The sequence below is a fragment of the Athene noctua genome, chromosome Z, assembly GCF_965140245.1.
Source record: "Athene noctua chromosome Z, bAthNoc1.hap1.1, whole genome shotgun sequence".
In the NCBI taxonomy this organism is placed as follows: Eukaryota; Metazoa; Chordata; class Aves; order Strigiformes; family Strigidae; genus Athene; species Athene noctua.
The window spans coordinates 362965-383096 of record NC_134077.1 but is presented as its reverse complement, the minus strand read 5'-3'; the positions used below and the strand labels follow the sequence as shown (position 1 = coordinate 383096).

General features: G+C 42.3%; 1 protein-coding gene across 1 annotated transcript in view; it reads right to left on the bottom strand.

Moving 5' to 3' along the window:
- ALPK2 (alpha kinase 2) overlaps nt 1-18232 on the bottom strand; it is a 32986-nt gene extending 14754 nt beyond the window's left edge. The window contains exons 1-3 of the mRNA XM_074931307.1: nt 16857-18232; nt 4905-7758; nt 2253-2400 (exon numbers count right to left, since the gene is read on the bottom strand). Of these exons, the coding sequence (XP_074787408.1) occupies nt 2253-2400; nt 4905-7758; nt 16857-18227 (4373 nt within the window). The 5' untranslated portion in view covers nt 18228-18232. The remainder of the gene's footprint in view (nt 1-2252; nt 2401-4904; nt 7759-16856) is intronic.
- Nucleotides 18233-20132: the final 1900 nt, after the last annotated feature.

The window sequence follows — 20132 nt, the reverse complement described above, 5'->3', positions numbered from 1 at the left end:
TTTCTCAGCAAACCAGATAACCTGTGCAGGATTTGGAGACCAGGCTATTGTGCTTTAAAGCTTTTGTGAAGTGAATTAGCGAAGGTGTGCACAGTTTTGCTGGCAGCATCAAGTTGCATGACATTTTGGCACACTGAAGAACGATTTTATCCCACAACAGTTTTAAAATTAAATTACTTAGCATATATTATTATTACTAGAGTATTTTTCAATACGCATGTTTCCATGTCTAGACAGGTAATGAAAATGCAATGATTTGTTGCCTAATTTCCTGTAATAACCCCCTACTGAAAGTAAAATCTAAAAGGTACTCAGCAGCCCAGATCATGTATTTCTGTAGACTGATGTATATTTCCAAAAATAGTAACAGTGCTTGGGTACACGCAAAACACTTAATTAAATTTTGATTGTGATGCAAAGGAAGGAAGATTTCCACTGAGCATTTTTCAAGTAAAACTTGTAACCAGGAATCTCTCCTGCTCTAAATCTATGTTACATCTCACTTTATTTCCAATATTTTGAAATATATTTATCCTATGAAGATAAAATTCAAATATTTTATGTTATCATCTTTTACTTGATATCACTGCAAAAACTGATAAACTTGATATGTCTGCACTGTTTATTTGTTAAAAATCTGCAAAATTATTTAGCAGATATGCAATAATATTTAAATGGACACTGTAATGCAATAATCAAAATCTGTATAGTAAAAACAACAAGAATCAGAACATGGGAAGTTTAACCAACCTGTGCAACCGCTTCTCTCCACTTAAAAGAACATCTGAGGAGATGCATTCCTACAAAGCTTTTTGTTTTCACAAAATTATGCATTCTGATGGAAACATCTTTTATTTTTTTTTGCATGGGTAATGTTAATTTTGTATTTCTGAAACATTGCAAACAGCTTTTAAGAGCCACGTGATAAGGATGTCACTACTGCCATGGAAGAAAGTAACTCATAATAAAAATTGAGTTTTAAGAAGAGCTGGAAAAGATCCTGATAAAGGCCTTAAACTTTTACTGCCATTCTTCTCATCGCACCGCCTCGAGCCACCCTGAGCCAAGTTAATGGGCTGGGTTGAGGGGAGAGATCATTCTTCATTAAATACGATTCCCAGCTTCAAGTTCCATTCGATACCAAATATAAAGTTCAAAGTAGAATCACAGGATCACAGGCTGGTTTGGGTTGTAAGGAACCTTCAAAGCCCCTCCAGTGCCACCCCCTGCCCCGGGCAGGGCCACCTTCCACCAGCCCAGGTTGCCCAAAGCCCCGTCCAACCTGGCTTTGAACCCTTCCAGGGAGGGGGCAGCCACAGCTTCTCTGAGCAGCCTGTGCCAGGGCCTCACCCCCTCACAGGGAACAATTTCTGCCTTGGATCTAACCTAAACCTGCCCTCCTTCAGTTTAAAACCATTGACCCTTGTCCTGTCTCCACAGACCCTGGTAAAAAAAAAACAAATTAAAAAAAAAATCTCTAAATCTTTCTTATAAGCCCCCTTGAAATACTGAAAGGCCACAAGAAGTTTCTCCCGGAGCCCTCTCTCCTCAGCTGAACCCCCCATCTCCCTCACCCTTTCTCACAGCAGAGCTGTTCCACCTCTCAGACCATTTTTGTGACTCTGCTCTTGGACCCACGTCTGCTTGCACTGGGGACCCCAGAGCTGGACACACGAGAGCGGAGCAGGGGGGGAGAATCCCCTCCCTGGGGCTGCTGCCCACGCTGCTGCTGGTGCAGCCCAGCACACGGTGGGCTTTCTGGGCTGCAAGCACACAGCGCCAGCTCACATCCGATTTTTTGTCCACCAGTATCCCAAGTCCTGCTCTCAACCTATTCATCCCCCAGCCTGGATCGATACCCCAGAATAATCCTGTCGAGCTCTACATCGCGTGTTAGTGGTTTCAGCAATTCACTTCCACCACACAAGGACAGACAGCCTCTCACATACTAACCAAGCATGTTTATGCTGCTTTGGCTGGGTGCTGAGGTTCAAACTTCATTTGATCTTTTACAGTACTTGAAAGTTGGATGAGACTGGTTATGAACAGGCCGAGAGGAACTACTGGTGACAGAATGCAAGCTACGGCCAGTATCAATGCCCTGCATGAAGATATGCTGCATAATTACCCCACTTAAACGTAATTTTTGCACCTATCATACTAATCCTCTTAACAGGTACAAGAGTGAATCACTGGCATATCTTCCCAAAAGCTACGCAGAAACTACCAGTCCTTCAGAAACATCCACTCACCTTCTCTGCAGTCGAGCTAGTAACTTGGAATCTTTAGTCCATGTAATGGTGGAGTCACCATGAATGTCACCAAACTGACAGCACAGCTTAATATTTCCAGAGCAGTCAGGGAACAACTCTGCTTGGATTTCCTTCAGCAGCTTGGGAGCTTGAAACAGAAGAGCCACAGTTCAAGATTAGAAGATAATTATATTGGTCTGGCATTTTAAAGGAATCTCAGAACGATCTGAAGATGTTAAGAATATCAATCTGACAACACTAGTAAATAATTGTGACTTCTTCTGATGTAGAAACCAAGGCTTTAAAACACAGAGGTTTCAAAAGACTGATTCAGTGCCCCACACAGTCAATGGAAATATTTTCAATGCAAAAACATTTTGAATTTATGGAATAGGACCCAAGGGAAGTTCTAGCCTGAAAAGGCATCGACATAAAATAATTTCTCAATCGAAACATGTTCTGACTAAAGGACCAGCTGGTTTTATCAGCAAAAAGACAACACAAAGGTAAAGCATGCCATATGGTTACACAATGCATATTAACTGAATATTTGTAACTAGTAGATTTTTTAACTGATCACAGCCTTTGAGAGAAAAGACTTTTAAGTCCCAGAGATGCTCAGTCTCCAAGGTGTTCCTGGAACATACCAAACACACACTGCCAGGATGAGACGCTTTGCAAGGTGCAGTGGTGGCACCATTTCCTTTAAAACACAGCTGGAGGGAGGAACCCACACCAGTGGTTAGATATTTGCATCTGGTAATGTCGGCGGCTTTTGCTTCCCTCTTCAGTTTCACTGGTTTAACTTCCCACCTCTAAAGAAAGTCCCTACCTTTCCAGCCACAGGGCACGGTTCTTTTGCTAAACACTGACCATCTCAGCTTAAAGGAGAGCCCTCTGCTCAGTCTGGGGAAGGCCCCGATAACCTGGTTCTCTGCTAAGACTTGCTGTTGGCACAGCACGCTCCAGCATCTTCGCACATGGGTATGGTGTGAGCAGGAGGATAGGGGGTACTTGGAAAGAAAAGAAATCAGCACATATGTAGGGAAAGATTCTGGGATCATGACACATCCCTGCTCAATGTACGGGATGTAAAATGCAAGATATTATGTGTCTTACTGTGTTAATTCTGAGCTGCTGCACTCTGAATGAGTTGGCATGACACATCTCCCTCGGGGATCCCGTTCCTGCAGTCTTAACTTTCCCCACCTAACGCCAAAGGAATGCTGGATCCAACTCGAAGGGTCAGGCACCTGGAATTCACTGCTATGTTTAACTTGCAGTCACTTAAGTCCTTAGGCCTAAGAACCTTGCTGAATCAGGGCTAAAATGACACAGACAGTATGTGACAGAACTGTAAATAGAACTAACAGCTCCAGATTCCTTGCCCTAACCACAAAGTCGTCCCTCCTGCAGATGAAAAATGATACGAAAGAGAACACTGAGTATATCCCAGGCTAACCAGATCACCCTCCCCATAATGCTGGGCAAAGGTCCACACAAGCCTCTCAAGTACAAACAGACATTCATTTCAGTCTAGACTGAAGCCGATCAGAAGCAGGTTAAGAAATTATGCAAGCCTATAAAACATTTTTCAAGCACAGTCTCAGGTACATGGAAACAGATCAGGCATTTCTCAGTAACTGCAGTTTGCTTGCTCTGCTCCGAAAGAACATGTCTCTCCTCCCACAGATTGGGTTTTCTGGCAAAGGACGCATCTTCAAACAGAGAAAGGTTTGGGTTTTTTAAAGATATGATTGGAAAAGTACAACTCTCAGACTACACTAATTAGAATCTCTGCAGAGCTTCATAGTTGTGTAGCTTACCTGTTCAGCCTTGCTCTGGTCTATAAAATTATTTTCTGATGTGAATATGAAATGCAACATCAAAACATAAAAATGACCTTAGTCTTTGCAAAGTATCCATAGAAACCACAAATACCTCACCTGTCTAGCTGTTACACTATTGCTACTCCTGTCTGCATTTTGTTTTACCTGTAAGCAAGCCCCTGGAGACTTTGGCAAGTAACCTGAATCTCATTTCAAGTAAATGTTCTCTATGTCAGTTTAATACTGCTAATTTCAGCAGTGTCATTTATGACCTACAGTGGTGTAAAGGAACGCAGGACCGGCCATCAGTCATCAGAGAAGACTGCAAAACATCATGTCTATCAGTGGCACCCTACAACAGTAATACTTGGCTAGTCATAAAACCATTTGACAACCAAAAGGGGGTACACTGGGAGCCACAGTGTAGAAGTGTAACTGGGACCACAGCCCTGTGGGAACGTAACGATACGCTTGCAGTTGCTATGCTGCGTGCAGTTAGGTGGTACCATTATGCTGTACATCCCTGAAGTTACCTGAAGGGACAAATGAAGAAGTAACTGTTTCAACCAGGTTAAAAAGTTCATAAACATAATCTATTTTTCCAGCTAGCGAAAGGACGTTAGGGAGGGTTCGGCTCTGCAGCATGGGCACAGCACTAGTTAGTACGTTCACAGAACTGTAAATTAAAATCAGTGAGGGCAGAACACCTTTAGCTGACGTGGTTTAGACCAAAGGAGGCTTGCAGTGTGTTCAACGAATTTTAATTTCATACTGTAGCCGGAACGATGGGAAAGGACAGAAATGAAACTCAGTTTTCTCTTACCTTTGCTATCCTTTTTCAAAATTAGTTTCCTTTGCTCTTTTCTATCTTCTTTATGAATCATGCCTGTCTCGCTCTTCACACACTTTTTAACAGAGCTAGGATCCTTGCTGATATTTCCTCTCTCCTCTAGTCGGGGTTTTTTTGACAGCGTTGCTGGTGGCAATTTCTTCTTAGCTCCAGCAGCTAGATGCCCACTCTTTGCTATGTCTTGTTTACATCTGATGGGCTCAGGCTCAGCAGCAGCTGGGGATGTCTGGTAGGGTTTTGACCCTTCCTGATTTCTTAGCCCTTCTGCACTGACTGAGAGTGGATCATACGTGGTCAATGCCACGGAGAAAGGCCGAGTTCTGCTGCAGGGTGGGTGCTCTTGAAAATACTGGTTGTTCCCTGAATCAGCTGGTGGCAAATTAACTAAACCACTTACTACACCCTCTGTTGTCATGATTTCTCCATCTTTATCACACTCAGTAGACTTAACTGAATTAGCAACCGGGGTTAGCTTGCTGGAAGAGATCAAGCCAGGACAGGACTGCTTAGTGCCAATATTCATGAACTGTCCCCGAGCCGTGGAGCTAACTGAAGTGTGCAAAGGAGACTTCGTTTCAGCTTCACCTGGGTTACATTCAACAGGTCTGTGAATCTCTTGCTTATTTTCAGAGAAGACTGCTTTCTTCTTGTTTTCTTCAGGTGCCCTATGGGACTGATCCTGCAATGTTTTGCAGAAAGTTTCCAGCTTTTCATCTACTTTGACAGCAGTTTGCGTGGACTGAGTTTTTACTTGACTTCCTGTGTCAGAACGCTCCACTGCTGACATCCTGGTACGAAGGCCCTCTGTCTGCCTTACCGGTGTGAGGAATGGCAGCTTTGTTCCTTTTACAGGCAATTGTTGGATACCTAACTGATTACTGATCTTTCTATAATCCTCATCTGCTATGCTGCGGTACTCATTCTGAGCTTTTCTAAGCAGCAGGGTACTAACTGATGTTACACTTCCAGGTGCATAAGAGTGATTTTTTGAAGAATCAGTTTTTAACTCTTCAGACTTGAAGGTGCTGTCTACGGAAGATACATGTTTTTCTGATGTATTATGAGGGGAAAGTGCAGTCTGACTCTCTGAAACATGACTAACTCCTAAGTCACAGGAAGTTTCAGCCCTTTGTTCATCACCTATGCAAATCTCTCTCTGTTCTCCTGTTTCACATGGTTCATATCTGGACACTTCTCCATAAAAATCTCTTAAAAATGGATCCCCAGAAGAGTCAGTGAATGCCACTTCTTGTTTTACTTTTCCTGTCAGTTGTTCTACATTTCGGGGTAGATTCTTAGGTGTGATGGTTTCAGGAGTCTTAATTAAATTAGGCAATTGCATGACGTAACTGTATTTCTGTGCATTAGAAACAACTTGAAAATCCTGACAGTCAGTATTTTTTGAAAGATGATAACTGTCAGAATTAGTGTCATTTTGTTTGTTCAAATCTGAGTGATTTCCTTTTTCGTGTAAATTCTCTTCAGAATTTTTATGTACGGTGTTAACAAAAGACTGTTCTTCACGTGTAAGCTGGTTGGTATTTTCACTGGGGAAGATATCCTTCTCTTCAGGGAAATAAGCCAGCTCTTTTCTTGCTGGGTCTGTAAAATGACACCCTTTACCAGTTACAGACTCATTTATCAAGGAGAGGTTGTGCTCAGCATGAAGTAATTGTCCAGTTGTCCCATGCGACTTATATGACATGTAAGCTGGGTTTTCTTTGTCATGTGCTAAAAAATTACCACTGTGAGCATTTTTCAGTCTTTGCAGAGAATCTGCCTCACGTGTGTGGGAAGCATTATTAATGGTAAGCTTTCCTTCCCAAGACACAGTCGTTTGAATGGATCCATTACTGTCAGTTAACGTCTGATTTGGGTTCTGCTCCAAGCACTCCCCTGTATTTAAGATACTATTTGCTGAAACATGAATGGATGGTGCTTCCATTTTATTTCCAGTGCTAGAATCTAGACATATACCATCTGTTTCTACCACTTGTGGAAGACAAATGTTTCCTACGGATGCACTGCTACACACTTCATCTGTTTTAATTAGGATATTAGAGACACAGCAGTTTTCTTTCTCTGTTTTTTGTCCACTAGCTGGCTGTGTAATAGGTTCCTCCTCTTTCATCATATTTATTGGCAAAAGCTGATCAGAACAGGTCTCCTGGACAAAGTTCAGTTCTGTGACTTTGGTATCTGTCGGCCTGATTTCTAGGCTTGTGATCCCCCGGTTTTCAAATGGGATTTGATAGTCTGAGTCATCTTCATGAAGAAGTTTCCACAGCTTGTCATGCACTGCAGATATACCAGCATCTCCTTTGCACCCAGGTTCTCCAGATTCCAGGACTGACTTGGGATCAGCTTCAAACAGAGATTCATCACATGACAGACTGCAGAGAGTATCTGCGCCATTGCTATCGTGCGAGTCAAAACTGTACCTCTGCTCTCCCTCCCTTGGCTCGTCACATAGCTTTGCAGAAGAGAGAACAGCACATAAACATTCTTGTTTATCAGGAACAGAGTCTGTGTCCCATAAAGGAGAAGGTGAAACATTCTTTGCTTTGTTGCCATTACTAATACCTTGTTCACAGAAGACTTGTTGGTGACAACTTTCGCTCTTATCACAAGGCACATGGTGTTGAGAATAGATCTGTGACTTTCCATTTTTTGCTTGTAATGTCTTTTCAGTACAGAGCATTTCTGAAGTGGGATGGATGGTTCCTGCACTCTCACAAGTCACAAAGATGTCTTTCTTTTCTATTTCAGGCTCCACACATAGTCTCTCACAATTCTGGGTAAAGATTTTAAGATTAGCACCTTGATTCTATAAAGAAGAAAAAAGAGAAATGTCATTAAAAATTAGAATAGCTGCTTGACACAGGCCTGAACTAGAGTCCTGGCTTGAAATGTACCTAACTTTAAAAAAAAAAATATTTATTTTTTATGTTTGTCAACAGTCAGGTTTCTGACGTGTAGCTATCAACCTAATGGATTGAAACCAAACTCCTGGGTCTTAACAGCCTTGAACCCTGGTGAGTTCCAGATCAGGATCCAAATGCTGAGAAATATAAAATACAATCAAGATGAAGATCAATGACTGATACAGTCCAGCTAGATAAAAACAGATAAACCAAACCAAAATAAAAGTTATATCTATGCCATTTGCTAACAGTCAGAGTGTCCCACCATACTTATATAATTATTACATGATGCAAACTGATGAGTTTCTGGAACTACCCAGACCAGTTTTTTGGGAGCTTGCCTCCCCCTTTGCTTCCATCATGGGCACTGGTATCTAAAGCTTCACAAAGATGCTTTCTTACTATGTATCAGTCTTGAAAAGTTTCAGAGAATTAACCCCAAGTCTGCTGTACTACATACTTCAGAACAAGACTCCTACCAAGAAATGAACACTTCTGGGTCAGTTTTAAGCCATCTTCAAAATTTGTCCTGGGTTACCTCAGACCCCTTGAGGTGACAAGTCCGCTTCAAAAGAGAGTGCCAGAGATCATGCCAGAACTTGCCTCTGTCCAGGGGATAACGAATTGCTCAACATTAAGGCATGTTCAGCCCTCCTCTAGCAATGGGACATGCACTGCAACCTCAGGATACCACTGGGAATACTGGGTGGGAAATGATAATCCATATTCCTCCTGCATGTCCTTTATTCTTCTATATCAAAATATTCCAAATTGTCACTTTATGTAGAAACAATCCAGTCCTGAATTAAACTAAGCCAAACTGAACTTAATTTATGCAAAGAGTGCAGACCTTATTAAAAAGAACAACCAGCTGATGTTTGGGCTTGCATGGGATAAAAAAAAAATGCTGCCACCTGTCTGGCATAAAAAATGTGTTGAACTGTTCACCATTCCCCTCAAAACTGAACTTTCACTCTTAAATTCTTGTTCCAGAGTCCCTGCCAAGCTTTTGTTCTCCAGGATTTTCTCTAGTTCTTTTCAGCTCTAAATCGGTTCCATGGAGCTGGTGAGCATGTTTCACCCAAAGCAAATCATACATGGAAAAGCCTACAATTTTTTACTAGACAAAACACATTGTTTCCTAAACGACCTATGCTTTATGCTTCTGGTATATCATTCACTTTGCAGAACAATCTATAAAAGTAGAGAGCAGTTTAGCAGTCAACCTTTGGAAAAAAAAAAACTTTCAAATATCCCTTAACAGGATATACCAACATGGACCTCATGAATTAGTTTGTATGTTTGACCATGTATCTTTCTAGTGGCTGTCTGAAGCTTTGCACCGACTCCCAGCAGAAATAAAGCAATGTTAAAAACATCAGACCGAGTTTAAAATCCACCACTATTTCCAGACATTTTTCATTTTTTAGCTTTTATCCAGCCACAAACTCAACTTCATAACTGTCTGGGGTTGGCTTTTTTCCCTCATGAGTCCCAGTTCCATCCATAGCTATTTGTTAACTTGCAGTGCTGTGCTGGATGGCTGAAGTTAACAACTGTGCCGCATAATGGGCAAGTGCTCTGGGTTACAGCAGAGCTGCAAATGTGCAGTGACTGCTGGCAGGCACAATTCAGAGAAACAATTCTGAAAAGAAGCAGGTGTTGTTACTTGGTGAAGGATATGTAATGAAGGATTTCCCGTGAGTTGCTGTGTGCTCTGGTAGAGGCAGGGGCTGCTTGGACACTAGGCTCTTAGTTTCCATAAGTTCGTGGTAAAGGATTACCGGCTGTAGTAAATATTGCTTTCCTTTGCTGCAAAAGCCACCCACTTCAGCTGCAACTCCTTTCATCCTTTCTGTTTCTCCATTCAGCTTGAGTAGGATGTGGAGCTGACTATATGCTGTGGACAATGGGGAAGGAAAAGATACAGAAAATTTCTGTCAATGACTTTAACTGCTGTTCCCACCCCAAGCACCATGTAGTTGCCACCACTCTGTCTTCAGAACTCCTTGGCCAGCGCATACTTACCCAGAAACCCTGAGCCACGGAGTCGCAGCTCCACACTGCAGCCCCCTCTGCTTCCCAGTGCCCTGCTCTCCTGACCAAGTCTGCTCTGCAGGTCTCAGTTCAGACACACGCCTTCTCCCTCGCCCAGGGGGGCCTGGGTGTGTCTCTACAGTCAGTTCTTCCAGTTCTCAGTCGGTTCTGAGCATTTGCTCTGAGCCTAGCGCTCCTCCTGCCACTTTCACTTCCCCCACAAAGCTCTGGAAAGCAGAGTTTAGTTTCATATTCCTTACAGCCAGAGCAGCCTCAGTCACAGCTTTTACTAAAACCTGTGGAATTCTTGCTCAGTGTGTTCGACACACGATCAATCAGTCCCTACCTGCTGTTGGTATGAACCTGAAAACAGACAGCTCTCGTGCCCACTGGAAAGTGGGCTGATTATTTCAAGCACCCTTTTATCTACCTAATCTGTGTGTCTGTCCATGTTGGCATCTGTCTCAAGCATTTACAATGCAGCACTGTGGAGTCTAGACACACATTTGGATGGCTGGAAAATAAATACAATGACAAAAAGAGTGCCTTGCCTTTCATTTGACAAAAGTAGGTCTGAAAGCAGAATGCAATTTGAAGCCTCACAGTGGCACATTTATTAATATTTTTTGATTGATATTTAACAGGGATATGTGCTCCTAGGGTATGTGATAATCAGCTCCACATTATTTTTGTTTGAAAGTACTTATATGCAAACACTTTAAACATGTTTTAGGAAACCTTGCTGGCTTTAACTTTGGTATTTTCTTAGATTAGATTTATTTCAGCTAACACAGTCCTAGAACTACACAACTCTATTTGGTTTTTGATCCCTGTTCTCACAGAAGATTGCTAGGGTTTAATGCCACACATTTTAACAATTGCTTCAATTACCTGACAGTCTGCTTAACTCCAAGGGTGACAAAAGAATTGTAACAAACTAGAGAATTTAATTCTGTGAATGCAGTAGAACAAGGGATTTTAATTTGTGTGTGTGTAACAAACTGCCTGGTGCTTGATGACAGAAGGATGAAATCATGGTTCTGTATTTAAGCTCATACATGAAATACACATTCCATATACTTTCATTATAAAGCCACAGTTATTGTGAATAAAGCAGGGATAAGTCAGCTACATAAGAGCTATGTAAAAGGAAAATGGAAGCAGCTACTTCAAAACCAGAGCTTGCTTTTTAATCTATTGTAAAATCGCAATCTAAGGAGGGCCCTTCCTTGGGTTTTTCTTGCTCTGCCTACAAGAACCATTCTGTTCCAAAGCCTGACTGGAACAATTAAATAAAAAGCAAAGAAGGACCATAGGGAGTAAGAAAGCACTTTTGTCACCTCTGAGTTACAGAAGGAAATAAGGGAGAACATGGAGAAAAGACAAATAAATTTAAAAGGATTTACTTCATGGCTTTTGATAGCAGGTAATTTTCATCTGCCAGTCTCTGCATATCTATGATAGAAGAGAATATACAGATGACCAAACTGGTGACCTACAGGCCTGCAAAACATTTTACAAGTGAAGTGAACTTCCCCCAGAACGTTTAAAGTCACCTCTTGAAACATCTCTTGAATATTTTAAGTCTTCACGTCACCAGGAATCAAGGAACAGTGCCCAATCTGTGGCCTCAAATGTTACTGTAAAACTGATCTGTCCCTTCAGCCCAACGTGTGCTGGTTCATTTCCAGATCTGGAGGTCTCCTATTCAGTCCACTATATCAGCCAACTTGGTGCCAACCTCTTACATTTTTAATGATTTCTTCTAATGGCTTTACTGCCATACTGTGCTTGTAGAGTGCTGAGTAACTATGCAAGCTATGCGTAAGTTTAAATGAGCACTAGATCAAAGATATGATTTTTTGAAAAAAAAAAAAAAAGCTCTGGCTCTGAAAGCCACTGACTGTCGTGTGGCAATACAGAGAGAGCCATTTACATGGTCTAGTTGCCTTGCACCCTACCTCTTGTTTTGGTATTTGCACTCAGTATCCCATATTCACTCGTTTTTCTGAGTTGCAGTGGATCCCACTCTGGTGGGAATGACAGCTTCTCTGAAGGTAAGAGATCCTTTCTGACTGGCTCTTACGCTTGGCAAGCTGTGTGCTGTTCAGTGACCGGCTTTAAATAACACTGAATTAACAAGCATTAGCAAATACTTGGGGAGCATTCTAAGAAATGTATAGATCGCCTGCGCTTCAACGTTCAGAACTGCATCAACAGGACACAACCCTACAGGTTGTGCCTGGGTTGCAAGTGACCCAAAATCAAAGACAGCAGTTACTTGTTATATAAAAGTAATATAAAACTTACTAAAAGAATAAATTATATAATTCCAGACAAAATATTTTGATAGAGTGAAGGTTAAACAGAAACACCAGTACAAATGCTTGGATTTGGAATTAAGGCAAAATTGTAAAAAGTCTGCCTCTGCTCTGCAGAAAATCTGTTATTAGCTAGAGTCAATAGTGATACTGGCACTATTCTTTACTTACAAGTATTTCTTGACAACAAAACCAATACATCATAATTATCTCCTAAAGAAATGTAAAGCTGGGATCTTCAGAACATGACAAAACATTAAAAGAAGACAAATACATGAGGTTGTGATAAAGCAAAGAACAGCAGCTAAATCACCTTACTGCTGTGTGATAAAAAGGTATAAACTGGAATTAAAACAACCCTTTCACGTGATTTTTTTTAAAGGCACCTCAGAGCATCACAAGAATCTTCGCAGTACAATCTGAGCGAGCTGCTGTTCTCTGCTCCCTTTGCCATACCTGAGAAACGGACCATCTTCACCCAATGTGACAAAGTTTGTTTCTGAACCGAGTGACAAATTGTCACATTCACATGCAACTAAACTCCCTCTGTAGGCATGAGTTAAGGCTATTCTGGTCCTCTTTCCCCTACAAAATGTAGGTATAATTTACACATCAGTCTCTCACCTGAGCCACCTCTGTTAATAAAAGCAAGAAGTTAATCTCCGAAATGAGATGATTAATTTTACCTCATGATTTCTCACTGTTCTCTAAGACGAAATAGATTAGCAAAGTAATTCTCCCCTGTAAATAAAGCCTCCGTGTTACATTTCTATCCCTCTGCTTGTACAAATGGAGTGTAACAAACCATCCCTAGAATACAGACAGTAAGTGTATCACCCCCTCTGGATCAGAGCTCACTCAAATCCACCATGGTTGGAACTGCTTTTAATTTACACTGTTCTCCAGCAACACCTTAGTTGATCTTTCTCCTTCCCTGTTTTGTGCAATGCCACTCAAACTCCTTTCCTGAAATAACGCTCTGCTTTAAATGGCACACCTGCCTTGTATTAGCTAAAATAACTCAGTACTCCTAGTTATTTCAACTGCTTTGAATGGGTGAAACAAGACATGAGCTATATTTTATCCTGCAGATGCTTACTGACAGGCACATCCTGCTAGCATCCTGCTACTCCTGCTGAAGAGGCAGAAGAAGAGCAAGTTAAGCACTAGAGTATTTCAAAGGACAGTAAGCGAGTTCTCTGCCTGTCATGGGTCCGTGCCCTGGGTAAGCATTTTCCAAAGGATGGTTTTCTGTGGGTCCCCCAAGAAAGACTGGAGCTAATTACAACGCAGGTGAAAAAGCGGGATGTTACCTGCCAACCCCAGCGTGGATCCTGCTGCGCCAGCAGGGCAGGTGCCGCAGCCCGCGTGCCTCGAGCCTCTCAGACCAGGCCTCCTCCCCCTGCGCCGATGCAGAGCTCCTGCCCCTTGGCGCGCACGGAGCAAGAATACATGTCTCAAAAAACCCCATAACTGACTAGAGCTCAGATAGCCAGAAATCCTCCCTTTTTTCCAGCAACTATTCACTCAAATAAGACAAGAGGCAAAGGTGTTCTTTCCAAACATCTGAACAAAACATGAAATTACTATAAGCTGATTGAAAAGGATGTGTTGGGCATGCACAGCAATTCTTACTCATTACTGGTTTTGAACAGAAGTCTTCACCCATTTTGCATTCAGAGCCAGCCATAAAACCAGTTCCCATCCAACGGCTGTTTACTGGCCTATGTGAAACCATTTGCTGGGTTTCAATTTAACTGCTCATGGGCAGAGTTAACCTGACATAACAGTTCTGACACCCTTTCAAACAGTTTCCTTCTGCTCTTCCTTTGTTGTGTAACCCAGCTCCTCCCTCCCCTCTCATCTTTTCCACCTCTTTCTGCACATTGCTCCCAGCACACACTCTCTCCTTTGTGACAGCGCTGGAGCACAGTGCACACAACTAGAGGAACGCTCTAAATCACAGTTCTCCATCACCCACGGCAGCTTCTAGCACACTACACACAGTAGCAGTGAGCCACCACCCTCACAGGCTGAACAGGACCAGTAGCCCAGCAGATTAAGAGCTTTGTGGCCCTATGCAGTCCTCGCAATGTTGGCTAACCTGGAACCTAACAAAGCCGAGGTATTATGTGCTAGCCAAATACTTCTTGTGCACAGCCACATCACCTGATTACTTGGAAGTTCTCCCTCAGTTCTGCTTCTCTCCTTTTTGTACAATAAAATTTTAAATTATCTAGAAGTGACGTAACTTTGTCAGGAAGGTCAAACCAAGCATCTCTCAAATTTTACGAGAGCGGGCTGTTCCAATACGAGTGAAAACAAAATAATGTCAGGATGAATAGTAGGTCTAATCCACAGGAAAAAAAAAAGCTTTAGAAATACACAAACACAACAGGCTACTCTTTCTGGGGTATCAGCATAAACATAGAGTATTTTCTTTATGCCCTGGAATCCCCCTGAACCAGCCGGTTCCAGCAGGACTCACCAACACCGCTGGCACTCAGCAGGCCAGCGACACGGGCTCCGTACCTCAGGAGTGACAGCGCACCCTGTGCCGAGGCTGCTGTCTGCACACTCAACAGAGACCAGCTCTGGAATGACACGCTGCAAACGGGAAGCCTCCCGGCTGTAATATCATACAGCTGGCACAGTTGGCTCTCAGCACCTATTACTAATTAAGCTGCTTTGAAGCATTACATAAATAAAGAATTTCACCTGGGGCTAGACCACGAGGTCATGAGAGGAGCCAGGAGCCTCCCACCTTGACCATCTCACAGCAGGGTAAGTCACCCAGCACAGCAGCTGCCGCACAAGACAGGCTGCAGAGGTTGTTCCAGTCAGAGGCAACTTGGCACTAAGGGGAAGTGTAAATCCTTCGGTAATTAGTGCTGCAGTTCTGTGGCTGCTATGTACCTCTCAGCAGACCTGATTCACCACACAAGAGGGAAAAGGCAACACTCTTCCAAAACAGTCAGCTGTGGGTTTTGTACCTCGCCTTGCTCCGGGCAGAGCTGTCTCAGGCGCTGGGCTCCAGCTAACACCACAGTGCGCTTCACGTAAACCTGGGTGCAGCCACAGGAGGTTGATTTTTTCTTGCCCGCCCTTAGGTTACACAAGCAGATTGCTGAGGAGATTCTGGCTTTACTGTATGAGAGCTGCGAGGAGCTGCTCACGTTCTCCCTGTGCTATAGTTTCCAGATAGGATGCTTTTGTTTGGCTCATTTTCAAGACCACATACTTTTGAACCTACACCTAAATTTCATCTTCATTCATGCGTGTTTAAAAACAGGGGTTTGGTTTGTGCTCATCTCTAGCTCTTGTGTACACCAATACTCCTTTCCTACTTAACTTTTATCCAATGTAAAGTTTTGGTCATGGACACACAAACAGAAGAAGTGCTCACTGAGTACAGGTACAGTCTAACTAGCCAATCCGAAATTTGGCCCTGGCATTTACGGGAACAGAACAGCTGCTCTTTACTAAGAGGCTTCTGGGATTTAAATTATTGTGCTGCACTTGGAAAGAATGAGACAACCTCTTGCAAACCATAGCAGGTTAATTTCAATGTAGTGGCATTCCCCATCATAAGAACATTATGTGCTGCTAAAATGTGATTGGAATTTTATGTACTATAAAAACAGAGAGACTTATAGATGTTTTTCAGGCAGAATTCTGTAATTTTTGACTGCTTAAGACACCCCAGTAGTGAGATTAAAGACAGTCTACTACCCAGAACGGGGAGACATCTTTGCCTAAATAATATAAATGAAGAAAAGCATGCGGAACTGGAAAAAGCTTGTGTTTGTCATAAATGTTTTTTTCTGTGCAATTAGCTGCACACCTTCAAATCTGTAAAGTTGGTGATAATGAGATTATTCATTATTTAATACTCATCCATATGTATTTATACATCTTCAGTCTTTACTGCATAAAATAAAAAATATGATCCAATTCTCCCACTTATGAAAACCACTGGAGCATCATATCAATCTGTACAACTATGCTGACCTCCCCAGTTGATTTCCTACCAAAGCATAAAATATGCAAGTACACAGAAAGTGTCACTTTGGGGTTTTTATCTTTAACTGTTTTTTATATTTCAGCTGGAATATCTGACACTTTTAATGTTTTAGTCTTAAAAATAAAAGCTCCATTCACCTCTGTAACATGAACTCTCTGGATTAAGTTTCTCTCCCTGTTACAAATTCAGAGCAAATCCCTGTTGATTTGTTTTAGATTTCCAGCACTGTAAGTGGATGACAATTTTGTTGAGTATGAACTGAAAAGAAAGTAAATCAAAACATTTTCTTCTCACAGTAGGTATTTGAGAAACTTTCTGGGTTGAAAGAAACATTACTTTGATAAGACCTGTGCAATAGCCTACATATCAGATTTCCCTATCCAGCTGTCCAGAGTCCCATTAGTGCCTCTTAGTATTATCAGTCTCACTCTATAATTAGAACAGCTTCTGGTTTATCTGGGCCTTTTTCAAAACCAGATTTCTTCCCAGCCGTAGCTGTCATTCAGAAGTACATGAATAGTATCTGTCAAAGTAATTTCAATTTTACATTAATTTTTGACAAACAGCAATAAAATCAATAGAGCAGCTCTTTCTATTAAATGATAAACACTTCACTTACCCTGGGCGAGACATTTTCACTTGGCATCTGATATTGCTGAGACAGGCCCCAAGTCCTTTTCCTTTCCCAATGACAGTCTTTCTCTGCCTCTTCTGTATGACACAAACCAGCCTGCATTTGCAGGCTTTCTGGCTCCTCGGGGATTTGTGCTGAAACGACACCTTCCTGACTGGGAAAAGGAGCACTGGATTCCTTAACCTCTGCTGCACTCTGAAAAGATTGTCCTATATTACTTACATATCTGCAAAGCTCTTTAGGGTTTAACAACTTTAAAAGGTTTCTTCTTAGACTTTCTGTTAAGGTACAGACAGCATGCCTTGCATTTTCCTCCGGCAAATTTCTTCCCTCCTCCTCTAGCAGCAACGTGCTTTCACCCAGCAAGTCCTTGTCCGTGCTGTTTTCTGTCATTGTCTCTGAAGCCTGATTTGTCAAAGGAGCACCTATGCCATGAGTAGAGGTGTCTGCCTTGGCATGCAGATTATCCTTGTTCTTTGATGTGTCAGTTGAGAAACCGGCAGCTGAGTGGCTGCTTCCATTATTTTCTTCCTCGGTTCTGGGATGGTCATTTTCAATGGCTGCAGATGCAACAGGCACTTTATACTTTTCTTTGTCTCTCAGACCGGTACTTTTATCCCGGTGGTGTCCAACAGTGAGAGTCATCTCTGTCTGCAGAGTTGACTGGCTGTACATAGAGGGGTCTCTCCTTACATTTACTCCTTTGAATTTTGAGTGATGACCACAGAAGCCAATGGTGGTATCCATAGGCGTAGTGTTATCTGACACTCGGAACAGACAAGGCATTTCAGTGAGGAAGTAAGCACACCCATCACAATCCTTACTCAGTTTTAAATCATCTTCATCATCACTTTCTAATAAAAACTGTAATTTCTTTTGCCAGATTTCATTTTCATGCACTGTCAGCACATCTGAACACTGAAAATACTCTAGGTCATCATCAGAAAAGTCATCACTTACACTTGGAATTTTGTCTGCATAAATCTCCAGAACACTGGCAGAGTTTTGAGAATCATCTTTCACAAAATAACTGTGATTTACTATGGGAGTATCTGCCTGCTCGCTGAACAGGGTGCCCATGGTTAGAGGTCTACCGAGCCCAGTCTTTTTACATGCCTGGATGTCAGCCAGCGACTGGCCAGATACAGAGTCTTCCGTGCTAAGGCAACAGTTGTCAGTGTGATGAGGGAGTGCACTTGTAGGGCAGGAATGCATCTGTCTGCTGCAGCACTTCTCTGCTTTTCCAGCAGCGACGCTCACCATACTGTTAAAATTAATTAGGCAATCACCATGCTCTGACAAATCCCTGAGGCAGGAAATCTTCTCCTGGGTTTTAAATACATTTTTTACATCCATGTTGTCTTTCGTGTTAGGCAAGTATCTGTGGGATTTCTCAAATGGGGACAATACTTCCGCTTTTCTGAGCTTCTCAAGCAGTAAACCACTGATTTCTGAAGAGTCAGAATCTGGTGAAATCAACATGGGGTCACACTTACAGGGGTAACTCCTGTGTTGTGCAAAATGTTTCTTGTTCTGCTCATTTTACCCTGTAGTCTCCCACGTTGTCATTTAGGTCAACAATGAATTCTGGGGAAATTTTGGGTTTTGCATCTGATTCCACTTCAACAAAAGCTGAACAGCAGGTCATTCTAGCTGTCAACGGTTTCTAGGTACTCCTCAATAGAGTGCAGATCTTGCTCTGTGCACCTGCAAATAAAAGAAACCTGTTTAAAATTACTTCTAAAACAGGTATATATTTTCTAAAAGGTCGACAATTGACACACAGTTGCAAGAATTTTTTAAAAAATAAGTCATTATTTAAAAATCAAGATCAAACATTAAAGCAGTAACTATAACCCAGTTATCCGTGCAATGATACTTAACTGCAGCCCACTGTAACTGTCCAGTGATTTGCGCTACAAAACCAAATTCTTAAGCATGCCTGCATGTACATGTAGCTACACAAAATCGGCTTTAGCACACATCATATAGGCATTTCTAAATGCACACAGTAATCTGCAGACAATGTAAAATTTCACATGTGCATGACTTGCCCAGGTACCATGTACCTGCTGTTTTAGTAGTCACATGGCACTACAGTGATATTCCTTGAATTGGCATCATAGGGACATAAATTCCCAAATCTGTTTGTGGAAATACCTGGAACAATGTCTAGTTAGATTTTATAGTGCTACTTCTGTTTAAAGCAATCCTATTGTACTTTGGCTTGATCTTTGCAATTTCTGTAGTGAGAGAACAATGAACCGTGGCTGGTTAGCTTCAACCTCCTGTTCATATTGAATCTCACTCTGAAACAACTGTAAAGTAGCAACATGCTGTGGCAACACAGAATTTACATAACAACAAAGTGAAATACAACAAAAAGCCTTCCATTATCTGAATCCAAAGAAATATGGAACCATCTCTCTCTCCTTGTAAAAAAGAAACTGTTCCCTAAGCATTCCCAAATCTTAGGATGCTAGACACCTGAGATGTTTTTGTATACTACTAGAGGCACTCTGGTTCACTCTTCACCACAGGGTACCCACGCTGACCACAGCAGGACTCGCCCGCCAACCCGTCATCAGGGAAAGCAGTGTAACAGAACTGGGTATCAGGTAAATTTTATCTTGTGGAAGATGCCAGACTAAAAGCTCTGAAAAATAGTGACCTATTCTTATTCACAGAAGTGGTACGACATGAAGAACAGCAAGAAAAACTCCCTTGCAATCCTGCTACCATGATGAGGCAATTTAAAGACACCTCTATTCATTCGTCGTCATCTTCTCTCTGCTTCTCCCATCGTGACCTTTTTAGCCAATGTCTCTCTCCTGGCTGCAAGGACACCCACCAGCCCTAGCACCCCAGCACAGCAGCCCTTCCCAACGCCCTGTCACGCATTTTACAGCACTCCATCTGCTCTCTGCAGGGCCTCCAGCAGAGCAGCCACCGGACCTGTCAGCACCCAGCTTCCTGTCACAGTCCTCCACAGGCACTGATCAAAATCAGTGAGTAAGAAAATATGTGGGAGCTAGATTAGCGCTTACTGGCTAAATAGCAAGGGGCTTGTGTAGCTTGCTTAGAATCTGCCTCCCACATAAGAAGCACAAAGCAGCTAGGTGTATTTTCATTTCCTTCCGGCCAACCCTGCCCCAGGCACATTTGCCACAGAGCTACCTGGGAGACAACAAGCAGGAAGAGAAGATGGTTAACAGGAAGGACACTAGCAGAGACGTTAGGCGGCGCGACAAGCAGTTGGAC